The sequence below is a fragment of the Serinus canaria genome, chromosome 13 (assembly GCF_022539315.1).
Source record: "Serinus canaria isolate serCan28SL12 chromosome 13, serCan2020, whole genome shotgun sequence".
In the NCBI taxonomy this organism is placed as follows: domain Eukaryota; kingdom Metazoa; phylum Chordata; class Aves; order Passeriformes; family Fringillidae; genus Serinus; species Serinus canaria.
This window is the reverse complement of record NC_066327.1, coordinates 11,693,581-11,712,092: the sequence shown is the minus strand read 5'-3', so window position 1 is coordinate 11,712,092 and position 18,512 is coordinate 11,693,581. Positions and strand designations below refer to the sequence as shown.

Sequence of the window (18,512 nt, the reverse complement as noted above, 5' to 3'; positions counted from 1 at the left end):
GAATATCAGTCCGTGGGCCAGTTTCCTTCCTTCCTTCCAGGGGCTGAGGGACAGGTGCTGAGCAGGGCTTTCCTCCCCCAGGGATGGGGGGAGCAGCAGGGTTCAGGGGCCTGGGGTCCAGCACACCCTTTCCTTCTGCCTTCCTTGTCTTTCAGGGAGCCATCCTCACTACCATGCTGGCCACCAGGAACTTCTCCGGTAGGTGCTGTCTCTGGGACTCGTCTCCTTGTCTTACAGGATACCCAGGGCAAATCTGTAGGGTCCCTGGAAAGCTGGCTTTGCCTCATGTGTCTCAGAGAGGCTGAGGTTGAAGCCTCGTGCCTCTGGGGATGTGTGGCTTTGGGTGCTTCTCCAGGAGAGGTCACCTGGCACCTCCAGGCTGGCTGCTGGCTTGGGATGCAAGAGAAAAAGTGTGTGGTTGAGGCTCAGTAATCCACAGTGCTTTAGGGTTTTGGGGTTTGTGTGCACCCAACCATCTGGCTTGTGCAGGGTTGGAGATGTGAGTGCTGGGGGCAGCAGAGCTCAAGCAGCTGGTTTGGGTTTGTGTCCTCCTGAATATGTTTGTGGCTCAGGGAGAGCATCCTGTGCATGGGGAGTAGGGAAAGGCCCCTGGTGCCACCGCAGGCAGATGGCAGCAGGATCTCACAGGTCTCTCCCCAGGCAGGTGGATGCTAATCCTGCAGGATTCCCCACTCTCTTCCTGCCTCCCTACATCCCAAGGGCTGCCATGGCGACGGGACCAAGCATGGCAGCCCAGCCCGTGCACTGGAGAGGTCTCAGTGCAGCCAGAATCCCTCTGCTCCAGTGCCCTCCCTGAGAGTTGTTCCTCTGGGGACACCTCACTGCATATGGGATGTCACAGGCGATCCCCCAGGCATGGAACCAAATGGAGCCGTGTGATCCAGGGCTGATCCACCCGCTGTCACCTCCTGCCCTGCCCAGTGCTGGGGATGGCCCTGCGGTGGTGCTGCAGGGCTGGGACACACCAGCCAAGCCCTGCACGCTGCTGAGCTGGCTGATGGCAGCTGTTTGGGGTTAGTTGGGTGTTTCAGGGTGCTTTGCTGAGGCTCCCCGAGTGTCATGTGCAGGAAGTGGGCAGGGGTGCCAGGGCAGAGGGCCGTGGCCAGGGCTGGTATCTGCATTTGTCGTGGGGGGATCGTGCTGACATATTTAGCACTTGAGGCGGGCGCTGGAGGAGTCCAGCAGCTGGGGGGATCCGGTGTCAGCCCCAGCCGGGAGAGGCGGACAGGAAGCACCGAAAGGAAGGAAGTTCAAAGCATCTCTCCTGGTGCTGCCCGTCCCACGCACGGCCCAGGGGCTCAGCAGTCCCTCCTGGCCGGGAGGTGCTGGGCGGCTGGCGCTGGGCTCCAGCGGTGCCGCCCTGCGCTGGGGTCCCAGGGCAGTGGGTGCGCAGCCGGGGGGGCCGGGGCAGTGTCGGCAGCGGTGGGTGGGCATAGGGCAAGGCGCCTGCTTTTCATCCTTGTCAAAATACGGGCTTGCAGCTGTCGGGCCGGCGGGCCGGCAGCACATGATCCCGGCAGCATGGGGCTAAAATTAGAGGGCGGCAGGCGGGCAGCCCATTCCTCCACACTGCACCACGCCGGGTCAACAGCAGCGCCCGGCCAGAGCCCGCCTCTGCCGGGCAGCCCTGCCAGCCCCCTCCAGCCGCCCCAGGGACTTGGCGTGACGTTAGGGCTCGGGTCATGCCCCGGGCCAAGAGCCGCTGCGGTAGGACAGGACAGCGCTGGCAAGGTCGCCCCTGAGCTCCCACGGGTCGCAGCGGTGATTGCTGGAGAGAAGACGGACCCCACCAGCCGGGCCGGGGGCTCCTGCCGCTCTGGCACCCGGCACCATGCTGCTGATCCTCGCCCTCCTGGTCTTGGTGCCCTGCCTGGCTCTGCTAATCTCCTTCCTCCTCTCTCCAGGAGGCAAAAGTGGTGGCAACAAGAAGAATGACGGCGTAAAGGTAAGCTGAGCCCCGGTGCCCTGCTGCCTGCCCCTGTGCCGGGGGTCCCTGTGCCGTGCCGTGCAGGCGGTGAGCGTTCCCGTGCCCTGCTGGCCCTGGGGGCTCCGTGCTGTGCCCGTGCTCTCCGCGCCACGCCGGCAGTCCCTGCTACACCCCGCGCTTTAAAGGGCAGCTGCTGGCTCGGCTGTCCCGGTGTGTCCCCGTGCCCCCGGCCGGGCTCCTGCCAGCACAGGCAGTGCACGGGAGGCTTTGCAGGGGCGAGGGGAGTGGGCTGGTGCTGGATGGAGGGTGCGCTGCGGGAACTCGCTGCTGTTTCAGCGCCGGGAGTATGCGCTTGTCCCTCGCTGCCCCCAGGGAGGGGGAGAGGCAGAGGCTGGAGCAGGACAGGGGACAGGAGGAGGCAGCTTTGCAGCCCAGAACCATGGCTCCAACAGCAGCTGTCTAGCGGGAGGGGTGGCCTCATCTCCTGATGGCTCAGCATGGGGGTCCTGCTGCAGCTGGTGAGGCTGGTCCCCATTCCTGTCCCATCCTGTACCAAGGGCTGGTGTGCTGCTGGGTGACACGTGGGTGCTTTTAACCACCTTCACAGTGCTGCTTGTCCCCTGTGCCCAGTGCAGACAGCAAAGAAACATGGTGGTGCTTCGATAGAGTAAATGGCTTGGTGATGCTCTAAAATCAAGCTGGTGCTTGATGGATCTTGTTTCTTGGGCTGTAGAGCCTGCAGGTTCATCAGCCCCTCCGAGGTGGGGCTGCAGCTCTGCTCCAGGACAAGGTGGCTCCAGGAGCAGCAAAATTCTGCTGTTTCTGGTGACATGGAGATGTGGTGGATAGCAGTGGTTATTGAGCTCTGCTAAACTCCTCCTGCAGGAAGGAATGGTCCGTGTGAGGGTCCTTCTCTCCTTACCTGTTCCCTTCATAAATACAATGGATCACTCAGCAAGGGAGAGCTGGCGTGGTGACATCCTCCATCGTGGTGACATCCTTCATCGTCAGGCAGAGCTTTGGGAGCCCAACTGCAGAGTGGCTGCTCTTCCTCCTCCATAGGGGCCGTTTGCTGGGAGAACCTACAGAACCTTCTCCTGCCCTTTTGCAGGGACCCCACTGTTGGGCTGTGACAGGTGCAGAGTTTTGGAAGAGCAGAGCCCTCAGCCAGCTTCTTCCTTCCTCAGTACGGATGGTTGGTGAAGCTGACAGTCTAGGGATGGCTTGTGTTTCTCTCACTCTTCCCAGACCCAGCAGCTGGGACAGGAGAAGCCTGCAGGGACTGAGACCATGCACAATCCTGCAGACCTGGGCTCAGCCCCATGAGAGTCCGTTCTGGCCATGGAGCATGAGACTGGTGGCCTGGATGGCTCTGAGAGGACATTACTTTGGGCTGTCAGGATATCATGAGACTCCCAGAACAGAATTAATAGGGCTGGGGCTGGCAGATCCCATGGTAGTCACAACACCCCATGTGCCAGCCACTGCTGGCCTGTCCTCTGCTGCTCTGAGGTCCTGGTTACTTCTGAGAGTCACTTAAGATGTGACACACAGGTAGAGTTGACTGGCCACAAGCTCCTTCTGGAGCACAGGTGAAACCAAACAGAAGATGCATTTTTAACCTATTAAAGGAGAGATTGTGGATGAAGAGGCTTCATCAGGCACAGTCCTGAATCTAATTTTCCTGCAAAAAGGGACAGTTTTGAATTTCTGTGTTGTGGTAGACAACCATTTGCCAGCCCAGCTTGCTAACGATGCTCCCTGTTGGACTTCAAAGGAGCTTTGAGGGCAGACATTATCCTGGGAAAAGAGGCACTTCCTATTGTAGCAAAATAGCTTGTTTGGGTGAACAACCTTCTGGCTCTTCACTGAAACTCAGTGAGGAGAGTCTGGTTTCAGAGCAGGATCAGAGAGGCTGGTTTGCATCCAGCCTCAGCCCTTGCTGGCCAGAAGGGAGCACACGATGAAGCTTCATTCCAAGAGCAACCTACCCACCAGCACTCATCTGTAGAATGTAGACAAACTCTGAGAATGAATTTACTTTTTTATTGCCCTCTTTTCAACAAGTAAAGGGGAGACAGCCTGGCTAGATGGCCAGGAAGGTGCAGGAGGAGAAGACAAGGTAGAGACAGGCTCACTCCAACAGCTTCCTTGCATTGTCCACCTTCAGCATAACCATCCCCACCTCTCATTTCCATGCTCAGCCTGGGGGAACCTGCAGCATAACTCATTCAGGGGGGCACAAGGAGGCTGGGTGTTGTGGGTGAAGCTCTAATGGCCCACTGGTCAACCAGCAAATGTCAGGACACTGCTGAGCAGTGTTAACTTCTTTAACTGGCTGGAAGAGCAAGGTAGGAACCTGGAAGCCTGCCTTGAGTGTTTGGCACGGTGGGAAGGGAATGGTCCTGCCTGCTCAGAGCAGGCCCACGTGGTGGGGGTCACTGTCAGGAGAGCAGTGTCCCCACTTGGAGTAACGTGCTGGACTGGCCATCCCCACGAGAGCAGGCAGATCCCAGGCAGCCCCTCTGCCTTTCCTGCCCAAAGCTGGGCTGGTGGGCAGCTGGCAGCTGGAGCTGCCCTCTGGCCTGTCTGCACAGCCCTCCAACACCAGCACAGTGCCAGCTCAGGCTCAGAGGGCTCAAAACTCACCCTCCTGAGGAAGATCCTCACCTACTAAAAGCATGCCTGGGACCAGAATTCCCCCTGGAGCCCTGCTCTGGGATCCTGTGGGAGGTCCTCTGGTGCCAGCAGCTATGATACTCTCACTGCCCTGTGTAGTGTCACATCTTGTCCCATTGTAAACCGATGGAATCACTGCCCCGTGTCACATCCTGTCCCGTCCTGGGCTGATGAGCTCACTGCCCCGTGTCACATCCTGTTACTGTATGTCCAGACTCGATGCAGTCACTGCTTTGTGTTGCATTCTGTTGCGTCTGAAATTTCTGCAGTTTGCTGCCCCGTCTCCTGTCCTTGGGTAGCAGAAGCTGTCAGTCCTTCCTGCAACAGCCCAGCTCCAGTGGCTCTCCTTCTCCTTGAGGTTCCTGACAAAATACCACAGCTCACTCTGCCCTTTAGGACATCTTTTTCTCGGTGAAGGAAGGACGAGAGATGGCCCAGTGCCTAAAGGGGTTACAGGAGTGTTGGAGAGGGACTTTGGACAAGGGCATGGAGTTCCAGAACAAGGGGAATGGCTTCACACAGATAAAGGCCAGGTTTAGATTGGATATAAGGAAGAAATTATTTAATGTGAGAGTGCTGAGGCACTGGAACAAATTGCTCAGAGAAGCTGTGAGTGCCCCATTGCTGGAAGTGTTCAAGACCAGGTTAGATGGGGCTCTGAGCAACCTGGTCTACTGGGAACTGGAGAGATCTTTAAGGTCCTTTCCAATCCAAACCATTCTGTGATTCCATGATTCTATGACCTAGTGAGGAAGGGGAGAGCAGCAGTAGTAGAGGGAGAAACTCACTGAGGATGCTGGTGGGAGTCAGTTAGGATATGAAAGGAGCAATGGGGGAGAATGGATATCATCAGTTTTTATGCTGTACCACACCCACGCACCCTAATGGGTCACTCTATGGGCTTTTCCAAGAGATTTGCACAGTGTGTGCTGCTTTTCCCTCTGCAGGGCAGGCACAGCTGGTGCCTTGTTAAATATGCTGGTACAGCACTTTGTTATTTGGCACTGCAGATTCTGATTTCTGCACGTTGGTATTCCCTGACGCACACTGGGATTCATTCCCTGGGAGCCAGAGGTGCAGAAGGGGGTATGAGGTCAGCAGGCATGTCCCCCTGTCTCCTAGCTAAATTAGAGATGGAGATGAGGAGCAGAGCACAGTAAGGAAGGAGAGTCCAGAAGTAGTTTGGGACTGCAAGCAGAAGAGTGGATATGGGGTCATCCAACTCAAAAACCTTAAAGCCTAGTGGTAGTGGTCAAAGATGGAGATAAATGTGCAGGTCTTCTCTTTGGAGTCCTGATTTAAAGCACTGGAGCTGTGCTCAGGACTGCTTCCCACACTGCCTTGAGGCCTTAACACCTTTCTGGCCTTAAACCAGCCAGCTTAGGACTGGTCTAATTTCAAAGCTAAAGGAGTGTCTCCACAGCAGTCAGTGCCATCAGCAGATGCACCCAGAGCAGATCCAGAGAAGTCAGTATAGTATTCACAGTGGGCACAGGGCTGTGGTGAAGCTGCCTTAGCTTTTCAGTACCCTGCTTCTGTTCCTGTGAACTTGCTGGCCTGGCCACAGGCCACCAGAGTGGTTGTTGACTCCTAGGGGATTCCCTTTTGGACTAGCCAGGTCCTTGGGACGAGCAACCCCAGGGTTTGTGGCAGGTCAGGAGAGAAAAGTGCTGGCAGGAATGCGGGGAGGGAGCTGGCAAGTCACCACCAACACTGCAGCCAGTGGCACATCCCCACAGGAGCAACGAGTCCCTCTGCGCCTTTCGTTTGCCCATGAGGAACAAGAAGGGTGGCTCAGGAGCTGCTGCCTTTCATGTGCTGCTCTCAGCCTTTCTCACTCTGTGTCTCTTCCTGTTCCATCTCTTCTCCTTGTTTTTCCAGAAAAGAAAGTCCAGTTCCAGCGTTCAGTTAATGGTGAGTGTCCTTCGTCTTCCTAAATGCCGATATTGCTGGGCCTCTCCACATGTTCCAGCTTCCCCTGTTTTTGGAAGTTACCTCGGGGTAGGGAAGAAGGGACAGCGGGGTTGGAGGGAACATCCTCAAAGCCGTATCACCCACAAACCCCATTAACAGGGTTGGTGCAGGCACTTGCTGGCCACCAGCTGGTGGGAAGCCAGCCCTGGTTCTTGCTGATGGGTTCTCATGCCGTTTCTCCCAGTTCTCCTGACTCAGGTCTGCAGGCTGCATCGGTCCAAGGAGCCTTGGAGAAACACCTTCCATGCCTCTGCGGGGACTGTATGGTCATGGGACACCTTGCCAACCTACATCGGGGTCTTCTGGGTAATACACAAGCAAGGCTCTGCTGGGAAGAGCTAGCAGAGCCATTGCTCTAGCTCCGCTAGCAGAGTTGCCTTGATGAGGCTCCCGGAGAGAGACGGGGGGTCAGTACCCCTCTCCCCACAAATCTGTGTAGTGCTCAGCTGTTTCTTGAGAGAGCTGTGTCTCAGCCTTCAGTGGTCCATGTGGGTCTTGGAAGCACTGTTTTATTGTACATTTCTCTCCCTACTCTGCGGTCAGTGTGGTCTCTCTCACTCCTGCACAGTCCCCTCTTTTTCATCCCAGCTCCTTCTCGCTGTTAATTTGTACATCTCTCTCTTTATTGTACAGTCAACATGGTGTCTTCCACCCCTGCACAGCCCCTCTCCCTGCCCCTCCGGCAACGCTCCTAGGAACCCTCCACATGGCCCCTGGACCTGCCCCCATCTCTGTCCCCACAGGTGTCAGTAGGAAAGGCAGCGCCGTTCCTACGAGACCCTCCACAGCCCACCTCTTGTGCCCTTGGCGACAAGGAGTGGAGGTCAGGGAGGGCTCTGCCAGTGCTGCCCTAGAGCTGTGCTTGAGGACAGGTTGGACCTGCTGGCGTTTCCTTGGTTTCTGTCTGTTGGCACAGTTGAGCTGTGGGGTCAGACTCGGGGGGCTGTCGAACACACGAGCACATCTGTCACAGGGGGAAGACTCTCCTCACCATGCCACGTCTCCTTTCTGTTCTTTGCTCAGGAATCGTCGGAGAGCACCAACACCACCATTGAGGACGAAGACACCAAAGGTACCAGTGGGGGCAAGTTGGGAAGGTGGGCTGGTTGTTTTGGAGAGGTGCCCATGGGTCTGGCCACCCCTCACGAGATATTTGCCACAGCAAAACCCACCACCATCAAGCTGCCTCAGGGCCTGTCAGAAGTTGCTTTAACTCAGGTGGTTTCACTGCTGGGTTCCTGACATGAGCAGCTGGGGCACTGCTGGTGAGGAGCAAGGTGCTCCCATGAACAGGGATGTTCCCTGAAAGCAGGTGTGGAAATGGCAGAAATCTGCAGGGATAGCAGCCTGGCTGCTCTTTTAAAATAAGCTTCCCTTTGGGAAAAGCCTCCAGGGGAAATCCCTGTCTGCTGCCTGCCTGCCTGCCTGCCTGCCTGCCTGCCTGCCAGAGGCAGCTTTCTAAGAATAACCCAGGGAATAATTTATCCGTGTTAATTTGTAAAGTCTCTCGATGAAGTGATCTCAGCACAAAGCAAAATGGACTTTGGCCTGACACAAGAGCTTGAGAGCTAATGGGACAACTTGTCCTCCTGGAGAGGGGCTCCTTGGGCCTGGCTGTGGAGGCAGGTGGTGTTCAGGAAGCGATGGGATTCCCTTGCCTTTCTGAACAACTCCTAGGAACACACTCCCTCTCCTTTCATGAGTCACAATGCAAAGGAAAAAAAAGTCAAGCATGATGCCAATTTGCATTTGAAGCAGAGCTTTGTTAATAAGCCCAGGGTTACTCTGACAGTTCCTCCTGCATCCCTAGGAGCCCCAAAGCCACTCTTGGAACCCATCCCTTCCCAGATGAACTGGCAGTGCCTGGAACCTCTGGCAGCAGCTGCACAGTTCTGTGCCCTTTGCAGAGTCCCTTCTTGTGTCTCCTGGGTGGCTGCACATGTCACTTACCTCTTCCCCTCCCTTCTGAGACCATCTCCTCCCATTTCAAAAGGACGGTGAGAGCATCCTTGGTCCAGCTTGCCCTAGCTGGCCTCTGCTGTGACTTCATGGGGTAGAGGGCCCCAGCTTGGCAAGGTTTTTCAGCCAAGACCAACCTGTCCCAACTTTTGGGCTGAGCGTAGCTTCCCACTTGGTGATTGACTCTTTAGGAAATTACAGGCATTTTCAGTTTTGCCCTGGCTTTGAAAATCTGGAGATGAAGAGCCCTTCTCCACCTCCCTCCCCCCAGTTGCTCTCCTGCTTTTTCCCTGAAAAGTTTCCAAAGTCCCCCCACATCCTCTGGTCTGTTTCTGATGAGATAAAGATCTCTCACCAATATGGTAACACCAGTGCCTGCTTCTGGTTTGTTTTATCCTTTTATTTCCCTTTTCTCTTTAAACCAACAGTACGGAAGCAAGAAATCATTAAAGTCACAGAGCAGCTGATTGAAGCAATAAGCAATGGCGACTTCGAGTCCTACACGTGAGTGTGCCCAGTGTGGCTTTGGGCTGGGTGAGGCTCAGCCTCCCAGGCTGGGGTCTCACACTCTTACAGTGCTGCCCAGGAGATTTTACTGCTGCCCAGGGCAGGGTGACAAGGTTGATGTGGTGGGGAGGAGTGGAGACCATCCAAGAGAAGAAGGAGACATTAGTTTCTGAGCCTGATGCTGCTCTTGTGTTCAGCTGATCAGAGTTCTCTGTCTCACTGTCACAGATGAGCCCAATTTTTGGTTTGCAGAAAGAGGAACAATTGTAAACATGACTTATGGTGAAAAAACTGTTTGTATCCATGGAATCCATTATATCCAGGTTGCCACAGGCTGCTCTGAAGTGTAGATGATTTCTGCTTGCTGAGTTGATGCTGTTCAGAGTACACCTCTTCTGTGTCCAAGGCTGATGTAATTAGTGAGGTCTGAGTGAGTGCAGGTTGTCATCCCTGCCTCAGAGGATCGCAGCAGGGATATTTTGACACAGAGAAGATAATATGAGCTTTTTCCCTGATGTCTTCCTTTCTTGTAAAGAAGATGACAATGTTTGAGGAGGTTTAATTGCAGAGCGTGACTGATGGAGAAGGCACCCTGCTTTGGTGGGGCCTTGGCTACAGTTAGTGGGCAGGAGGGGAGGTGTGTTGGGCAGAATGTAGGGTTGAGGTCATATTTTTGCAAGAATTACTCACTGGTGCAGACACTCCACAGCCTCAGCCATCCTGAGCAGGAGGCATTTGGATTCTTCAGACTCTCATGCCAGAAGTGGTGAGATGACCTCTCCCTTTTCTCTCTCTTTCCTGGCTCCCCAGGAAGATGTGTGACCCTGGAATGACTGCTTTTGAGCCTGAGGCTCTGGGCAACCTTGTGGAAGGCCTGGATTTCCACCGATTCTACTTTGAAAACCGTAAGCAGCTCACTTGCTTTCTCAGGGACCCCTCCTACCTCCCATGTTCCTGTCAAGAGGAGGGAATAGGGCTAGGGTTGCTGTGGGAGCATCTCTGGCTGATCTGGAAGATCCCAGCAGGAGGTGCTAGGTCAGCTGGGGCCAGGTATCTCTATAGGTTGTTGGGTTAGCTCTTTTCTCGATGGACCCATCCTGAATCCACCTGTACAGCATTTACTCAGCCCCATCATGCAGAGAGTTTAACACAAGTGTCTCCCCTTCCAACATTGCTGCCACCCTGAGCAAGAGCCCCCCCAACTCCCTCCCCTGCCTAAATCCACTTGTGCTTGTCCCCTCTCCAGTGTGGTCCCGGAACAGCAAACCTGTGCACACGACGATCCTGAACCCCCACATCCACCTGATGGGGGACGAGTCTGCCTGCATTGCCTACATCCGCATCACGCAGTACGTGGACTCTGGAGGGATCCCCCGCACTGCCCAGTCCGAGGAGACCCGCATCTGGCACCGCCGGGATGGCAAATGGCAGATTGTTCACTTCCACAGATCCGGCGCGCCCTCGGTCCTACCGCAGTAAGCCCTGTGAGTATCCAGGGGCACGGGGGATAGGGAGGGCTGGGGGTGGGCACGCTGCAGCTCGCAGGAAGTGGGATCCTGTGCTGAGCATCTGTGGGGGGAGATGGCTGATTGCTGTGAGGTCGCAGTGGGGAGAGGGATGCTCTGACAAAGGGATGGTCAAAGCGAATTCCGGCTGCTCCCGGTTTGTGTTTTGCAGCTGAAGTGTGGCCCTGCCCGTGTTGGGTTTGTCACTGACTGACTACCAAGGGGAGACCCCCTCCGACATGTTCACCTACGGGACTTTGGCTGTTGGCTCTGCTGCTTGGTTCCCGCTGGAATAACCCCTCGCTTCTCACCGCACACACACGACAGCCCCGCCAGTGCAGCACAAGCATCCCATCAACCCCACCCTGCCGGGGTCACGGCGCTGGGTCCCCTTCCTCTGCATGAACCAGAACAAGAGAAACCATGAACTCCAACCCAAGCATCTGGCCGGTGTACAGGCCCCCCTCATCGGCTGCACAGCGTTGGTGGGCCTCCTCACTACCCAGCACATCTCCTGAACTGGGCTCAGGCTCATCATCCACCTCCATCCCCACCCCTGCTGGAAGCCCTCTGAGGAAAGGGGGGCAGTTTTGAGCCGCTCTCTGCTGCATCCTCTCTGCGTGCTGGTGGATTTTGCTTTGCTGCTATCAAGGTCCCTGTCTGCTGCCATGACTCCTGCCTGCTCCCAACCCGAGTTCCTGCTTCCAGCAGCCTCGTCCAGGGAACTGCAACTCCATCCATTTGCCAAGTCCATTTTTCATCCGTACCTGTGCAAGGAGGGCCGTGTTTGGATGGGTGAGTAAAGACTATCTGTTCATTTTCTCTTCCCAGCATAGGCTGGCTCCTTCCCGGGAGAGCAAGTAGGTTTGCACCCTGGTTACAGGCAACTGCTGTGCCAAGAAGGATGGCTCTCCCTTCTTCCTCCCTTCTCCCTTTGGAGCAGAGACTGGAGATGCTGGGAGAAGAGAGGAGGAGAATGACCACTGCTTTCCATCAGCACAGACGGGAGCTGGGGCTCTCCCATCCATGTCTGGGCGGTAGCATCGCCCCTGCAGCTTTCTCCTCACCCACCACCCAGCCTGGATCCTTTACCCCAGCACCCACCCCTGCCCCCCACATACAGCACTGGCGTTCCCTTGCTCCCCACTCCCAGGATGGGATGGGGGCAGCCAAGCTGGCTGCTGGCTTGGGGCACAAACCTCCATGGCCCACGTGACTCCTTCCAGCGACAACAAGGAATGCAAGCTTTAGTGACAAACTGCAGAATCTGATTGTGCTTCAACGAAAACAAACAAGCCTTTCGCTGTCTTCTCCTTTGAGCGCATGCCTTTTTATAGGGAAAAGAAACCAACCTACCGTGTATTTCGTAACTTGATTTTGAGTATTTGCTGAAATGGATCTTTATGTAATAACTAGAAACATTCAACTGTTTAAGTGGGGCGGGAGGGGGGATTTTCGGGGGTTGCTGTTTTTCATTGCGTTTACATTTGAAGTGGGGTTGTTCTGACCTCCTGCCAGGGGTCCCACGGCTGCCAGCCCCCTCCTCTCACACCGTGGTGGCTTGTCCCATTCTGTCCTGCAGCATTGGGTGGCAAAGGCACCCACCTTCAGGGGCACCCACCTCCAGGGGCACCCACATTGCCGTGGCGCCTTCCTGCACCCCATGGGTCTTCCTGCAGGGCAAACCACAGTGGTGGCTCTGGGAGTGCCACCAGCATGTGGCTTTCAGGACAGAAGACATGGCCGGGAAGGGGAACGTTGGTCTCACCTCTTGGCCATCAGGTAGAGGTCTGAGGGTGGCTGTTCTTCCGGCAATTCTTCCATTTCACATTCTCTTTTTCCCAACTGGAGCCTCTTCACTCACTGGTGTGAGGCTCCTGCAGCACTGCTGCCCCGGGGTACTTTCTAGCTCCACTCTCTCTTTGTCTGCATGGTGTTTAACTTTCTAGATGGTGCGTGTGTTGAAAAACAAAGAAACGAACAAAAACTGCTTGTTTTGGACCTAAAAAAAAAAAGGAAAAAGGAAAAAAAAAAGGAAAAAAAAGAGGAAGTATTTCCTCCATGTAAATTCTGAGTGTGTATTTTGCCTTTTCTGTGGTTTTGAATGCTTTGCTCTCTGTTGAGGCAGGGACAGCCACCATGCCAAACGCAGCTGCATCCTTGCAGACTGCAAAAATATTTTCCCACTGGATGGAGGGGAAGAAATCTAAACTGCTGGGGCACGGACAGGCCCTGAGAAGTGTTTTGGTGTGTTCCTCTGTGCCAGCAGTGTGATGGCTGCTGGTGATGTATGTAGGAGATGCCTTTTTGGGGGCAAATCACAGAGCTGATCCATGGGGTTCCTCGTGCCTTTGGTGGACCTGTGCACCATAGGCTTGCAAGAGTTCCCCAAAGCAGGGAAATCCATGCAGGGAAGGGATTCGTTTTTAAGGTAGAGTTTGGGTGTTTTTACAGATCTGTTTTTCTTCCTGTAGTCATGTAGTGCTGAAGTTTTTTTTTTTTTAATTTTTAAAGGAAGGACTCAGCTCTTTCACAGTTCTCTCTCTCCCTCTCCAGAGCTGGCTCTGAAGCCAGCCGTGGTCAGTGTCATCCACCTTCTGATGTCCAAGCTCTCCAGGTGTCAAGAGGATTTTTGAGAATTGGTCTAAGGTGGATGATGATGGAGGACATCATGTCAGGGCTCTGCATGGGGGCTGAAGGGCAGATGCCATCACAGCCTGGTTTTGAAGCTGCTGATAGCTGCAGACCTTGGATGGGCTGTGAGGGTGAAGCTGCTCCAGCAGCTGCTACTGAGAAAGGACTGGGACTGGGGTTCTGGTGGGATTCCCTGGGAATAACAGATGAGATGGGGTAGATACAATCTCCTTTCACTGAGAACCCACAGTCACTTCTAGGGAGAGCATCTTGGCTCCCAGGAAGGCTTTGAGGTGTCTTTTTGGAGGGAGTTTCTCCTCCTTGATATTTCCCTAAGATTATCTCCTCAGGAGCCAGATGGATGTCCTTGCAACACTCCTTTGCAAGGGAAGCAGAATCTAAAGTTTAAACTCATTCTAGTCTTCCAGTCAAGCTGCAGCCTGACCAAGGAAGACCCAACTTCCCAACATGCCCATGCTGGCAGCATTAAGCACCTGCACTTTAGGGGTCTGTCCTGCCTGGTGTCTCTGCCTCATATTGCCCTGCTTCTCCAGAGTGGGTTCCTGTATCTCTAGAGCATCTCAGCAAGCCCTGATGGACCTCCACCTTTTCTCTCAGAATCCATGGAAAGCATCTGTTTCTGTCTTCCATCGCCCTTGCTGATTTCTCCTAAACCTGCAGGAAAGCTCTATAAATAAGTTTCCACCATCCTTTTTGGCTGGAAGAGCCAGGGATGCTGCTGTTCCATCTCTACTTTTAAGCTGTTGACACTGTCCCTGACACATGCAAACAGGCATTGCCCCAGCAATCCCACCATGGTTCTGGGAATGACAATGTCCAGGGATGTTCCTAATAAGCAACATGGACAGGGCCACCTTGTTGGGATAGAGTTTACCACCATGGACCTCCTGTCCCAACGGCTTCAAGGCTGGAGATCAGGCTATGGCACATTTAATTTCCTGGCACAGACAGAACTCCTCTCCTCTGGTCTCCTGGTGCCTTGGTCAAACCAAACTCAGAAGTCCTCCAAACTCATCCTCTCTTCCACCCCTCCCAGACCACAGGGGATGTCTAACTGGAGGCACTTGCTGTAGTGGTGTCGAGCTCCCAGCTCTACAGTTGGGTTTGGGAGCTGTCTGTTTTCCCTTCCTGGCTGCCAAGGTCCACTGGCAGCATTATAATTTCTCACATCTTGCTGATGCATCCCCTCTGGAAGACAAAGAGGCCTCTGCTCTTTGCTGGAGGAGCAGGCACCCTCCTCTTCATCCCAGACAGACACTGCTGGGAGAGTTGTCTTTCCCCCCCCAAACCTGCATGAAATGCCCCTTCTGCCAGGCACCAAATCTTTGTTTGACCCCAAACCTGCCTCTCCTCCCATGGATGCCCCCATGGATCTCCAGAAGCTGGAGCAGGCAGCAGTCATCTACTCCCACCTGGAGCTCCTGGTGGGCTCTGCAGCCTGTGGTGGGATTGCAGTGCTGTGTGTGAGGGGGCAGCCCCACAGCCCCATGGACCAAGAGTGTCTGCCAGCAGGAGATCACCTCCTCTGATCACCCCAGGAGACAGACTGACCCTTCTTCCCCAGCGCAGGATGGGTTATGGTGTACCCCATGCTCTTGATGCTGCACAGATCCTCCAGCCAGCAGAGACCTTGCCCTTGCCCATGTCCCAAGGTGCAGGTCCCATCCATATCAGACAGGGAAACCCAGACGTGAGCAGGCTGTGGGGACACCAGAGCAGGGGCTGGTGGCTACTCTGCCACCAGATTCCTTTGAATCTCCTTCCCTCCTGCAGGTCATCAACAGGGAGTGGGAGAGAGGGAGCAGTGGAGGGGACTGTATCGAGTGGCTCCTTCCTTCTTTGGATTGTTGTCCCTTTTTTCTAATTGTTGCACAATTTTAGGGCTTTTGTAACATTTTTTGGACAAGCAGGGAAAATATGTTAACAGTGGTTTAAGGAAAGAAAATGAGATCTATCTCTCTCTCTTATATATTATATATATATATAAAAAATATATATACTTACAGGAAATCTCTATGGAAATATTTATTTAAGATGATTGCAAAAAATATATTATAATTAAGAGTATACCAAGCTTTGTCACGTAACAAAAATCAAGCCCCAGGGAGGGGCAGCTGCCTGTCCCCTCGTGTCTGTTTGTCCGTACGGTTGCAGCTGAAGCCTTTCTCTTCTCTTTTTGTAAGTGCACTCGAACTGTTGAGCAGTGTGACCGTGTTGGATTCAGTGGGAACTTGGGGCGGGGGGGTGGGGGAGGATGATTTTGTTTCCTTTTCCTTTGTGTTTTCTGAACCTGCGGCTGTGAACAGAATGATCACTGCTCAAATCGGATGCTCTGTTTGGGGAGGGCGGCGGGGGGGGACGGGGAGCGGGGTGGGGGTGGGTGTGGGAGGGAGGGCGAGTGTCAGTTTTATTCTTGGTGTTCAAGTGCAATAAATAGCTACCAACTTCTGAGCATGGAAACGGATGATTCTCCGTCACTGCAGTGACTCAGACCGTCTGCCACCCCCCTGTCCCTCCATCACCGCACTCCTGTCCTCGAAAGCATCGAGGCTGAGAGCAAGCCTTGGGCAGGGGCTGCAGGTATCCTGCTGCCTGCAGGGTGCTGGGACTCTGGACACTGCCCAGCCCTGGTCTCCAGCATCTCTGGGGTTTCAGGGAGCTCAGTGTCCTGCCCAGACCCAGCTCATTGCCATCCAGCCCTTTTTCCAGGGATAGGGCTTTGGGTGCTGCAGGGGTCTGGGAGCCCCCAGCAGGTCTCCAAGCTAGATGGGAGTGGGGGTGCCCACTGGACAGTTTGGGAGAGTTTAGAGGAAGCTGGTGCTACAGGGTGAGGGGCACAGGACCTCCAGCTAAGTCCAGGGAGGGTTTGAGGGGTTCTCAGGGGCACCTGCTGGCCTTTGCTCATGCAGGTGGGCTGGTACCTCAGGGGGACTGGAGTCAGGCTGTCACATTCCCTGTTCCTGCTCCATGCCAGGCCCTGGGGTGCCCCTTTGCCCCCGTCCCTGCCATCTGCCCCAGCAGGTGTCAGCACTGGAATGTTCCTGCTGCTGCATCCCCCCCCAGTCCTAGGCAGCCATGCATGGCACAGGACACATGTCCTCTGGATGTGCCACTGCCCCCCTGCCTTTTGCCCTTGGTGCCCTCCCTCAGTGCCAGCCTTGCCTCCCAACCACATCCTGGCACAGCCTCAGCTCCATCCCTCCCATCGCTCTGCAGCACAGTGCTGGATGATGGCAGCTACCAAAGGAGAGCCCTGAGGATCCCAGGATTGCTGTGGGGATTTGGGGAATATGGGAGGACCCCATGCAGGTAGGAAAAGCTGAGAAACATCAGAGACTGGATCATCTTTGTCAGCCCAGAGCAGCTTCAAGCTGTGGGAAGGCGCCAGGTTCTCCTGGTTCTTCTGGTGCTTCGTGGCTGGCAGCACCATCACGAAACCCTGGAGTCCATCACCCCACACAGACCCCTGTGTGTGCCCCTCCGGGGGCCAGCCCAGCCCAGGCTCCCTGGCCAGCACCCACAGCGATGGCTGGGCAACACCGTGACCTGCAGAGGCCTCCTGCTCAGTAAATAGTGTCAAGGTTAGAGCAAGGGATTCATTGGGGCCATAAATGTTTATGGCAGGCCCTCCCTGCTCCCCAGCCGCCATGGCCTGAGCTTTCCATCAGCCACGCTTTTATGGCCGGGCTCTAATGATTAACCCGGGGCCAGCAGCCCAGGGCGCTGCACGGCTCTGCTGCCAGAGCCCCACAGAGCTGGGGCAGCTGCAGCTGGGGGACCCCATGGGCTGCAGCCATGGGGGGTGTGGGGAGGAGGATGGGCAAAGCCTCCAGGGGTCCTGCAGGAGAAAGGAAAGGCACAGCCATCCGGAAATGAGCTCAGCATCCCTGGACAAGAGAAGGTGAGCAGGCAGGAGGAGCTGTAGGAGCTGATCCTATGCTTGGAGGGGCAAAGGCAATAATTAAATCTATACTGTAGGGAAAGAAGACTGCAGCCTCCTGAAAGAATTCACCCTGGGGGCTCAGGCCAGTGCTGGACCCAGTGCACCAGGAGCACATCCACAATCCAGACACAGACCCTCATTTTTCTCTTTATCCTACGGTTTTGTCTTTTACCAGGACAAAGATTTGCAGAAAAAAGACCAAGAGGAGCTGTGACCCTCTAGATGTGCATGGGAAGCCCTGGAAGCTCCTCTAGATGTGCCTTTCTTCCATGCTGAAGACCTCCCAAATCACCCAGGCAGGGGCTGTGTCACACAGCTATGGGTGAGCTGAGGGCACATGGCACAAGGCACACATGACACTGGAATGGTGGGGACTGGCAGCATCAGGTCCAAACAGCCTCATCCAGGAGGCCACCAAGACCCTCAGGCCAGCAGTGTCAGCAGGAGGTGGGACATGGGCCGATCTACCCCAAATCACACACAGACACTGAAACCCAGCCCTTCTCCTTTCCCTGGGAAAAGCAGCACTCGGGGCTGGGGCCACACCTTGGATCTCCCTTGGCAACAGACACAGGTCCTCCTTGGACACTGGGTCCAGCTGAAACCTGTCCCTGACCCCCTGCACACATGAGGGACAGGTTACACCATGTCTTCTCTCCCTTCAAATCACCCCAGTCCCTCACCACAGGGAAGAGCCACCCTGACCCACCTAGGTTCTTGGGGGATCTAGAGCCTGGTTTGTTTATAAAGCCATTTCTTTTATTCTTCTGCTCGTTTATAACTGCTCATTTATTAGGACAAATTGCTTTAGGAGGAAACTGATTTGTGCTGGTTTTGCTGGAATACCTCTGTGGAATAAGAGCACTCAGGCACAAGCTGTCCTCTGGGCATGGAGGCTGTTACAGATTCTCTCACATGTGTTTATGGGTTATTGGAGTCAAACACAGACAAACAGAGAACAGATCAAGACACAGGAGCTCCTTCTCCTCCTCCCCACCTCCTGCAGTCTGGACATTCCTCCACCCTGGACAGCCCTGAGAGGGGACAGCAGGGCTGGGGCTGCGGGTGGGAGTGGGACAGCCATGACACTTCAACCAGACACTGTCACACAAACACAAGGACTCATCACACAGTTTGTCACACTGAACAGAAACACAGCGGGGGCACCAGGACAGGCAGCAGCTCTGTCCTGGCAGGGCCAGGGTGGTGATGGGGAACCTGGCAGGGTCAGCAGCTCCTGACTACTCCTTGAAAGACCCCCCAAGCCATCCTGAAGTGCTGCAGTGCAACCTGTGCAAAATGGGAGGCGAGCTCCCACCCAGCTGTGGGACGCTGGGTCCCC

At 55.0% G+C, this 18,512-nt stretch overlaps 1 protein-coding gene across 3 annotated transcripts in view; it reads left to right on the top strand.

The window, feature by feature from the left end:
- The window catches only part of CAMK2A (calcium/calmodulin dependent protein kinase II alpha), a 34,061-nt gene extending 18,622 nt beyond the window's left edge, over nucleotides 1–15,439 (top strand). Inside the window, exons 12-19 of one of the 3 annotated variants that reach the window (XM_050979704.1) lie at nucleotides 156–202; nucleotides 1,936–1,966; nucleotides 6,509–6,541; nucleotides 7,625–7,673; nucleotides 8,989–9,064; nucleotides 9,878–9,972; nucleotides 10,314–10,520; nucleotides 12,200–15,439. In XM_050979704.1, the coding sequence (XP_050835661.1) occupies nucleotides 156–202; nucleotides 1,936–1,966; nucleotides 6,509–6,541; nucleotides 7,625–7,673; nucleotides 8,989–9,064; nucleotides 9,878–9,972; nucleotides 10,314–10,520; nucleotides 12,200–12,366 (705 nt within the window). In that variant the 3' untranslated portion in view covers nucleotides 12,367–15,439. Of the gene's footprint in view, nucleotides 1–155; nucleotides 203–1,925; nucleotides 1,967–6,508; nucleotides 6,542–7,624; nucleotides 7,674–8,988; nucleotides 9,065–9,877; nucleotides 9,973–10,313; nucleotides 10,552–10,744; nucleotides 11,002–12,199 lie in introns of those variants that run through there. The other 2 variants (XM_009091448.4, XM_050979705.1) reach the window with 2 other exon arrangements.
- The last annotated feature ends 3,073 nt before the right edge of the window (nucleotides 15,440–18,512 follow it).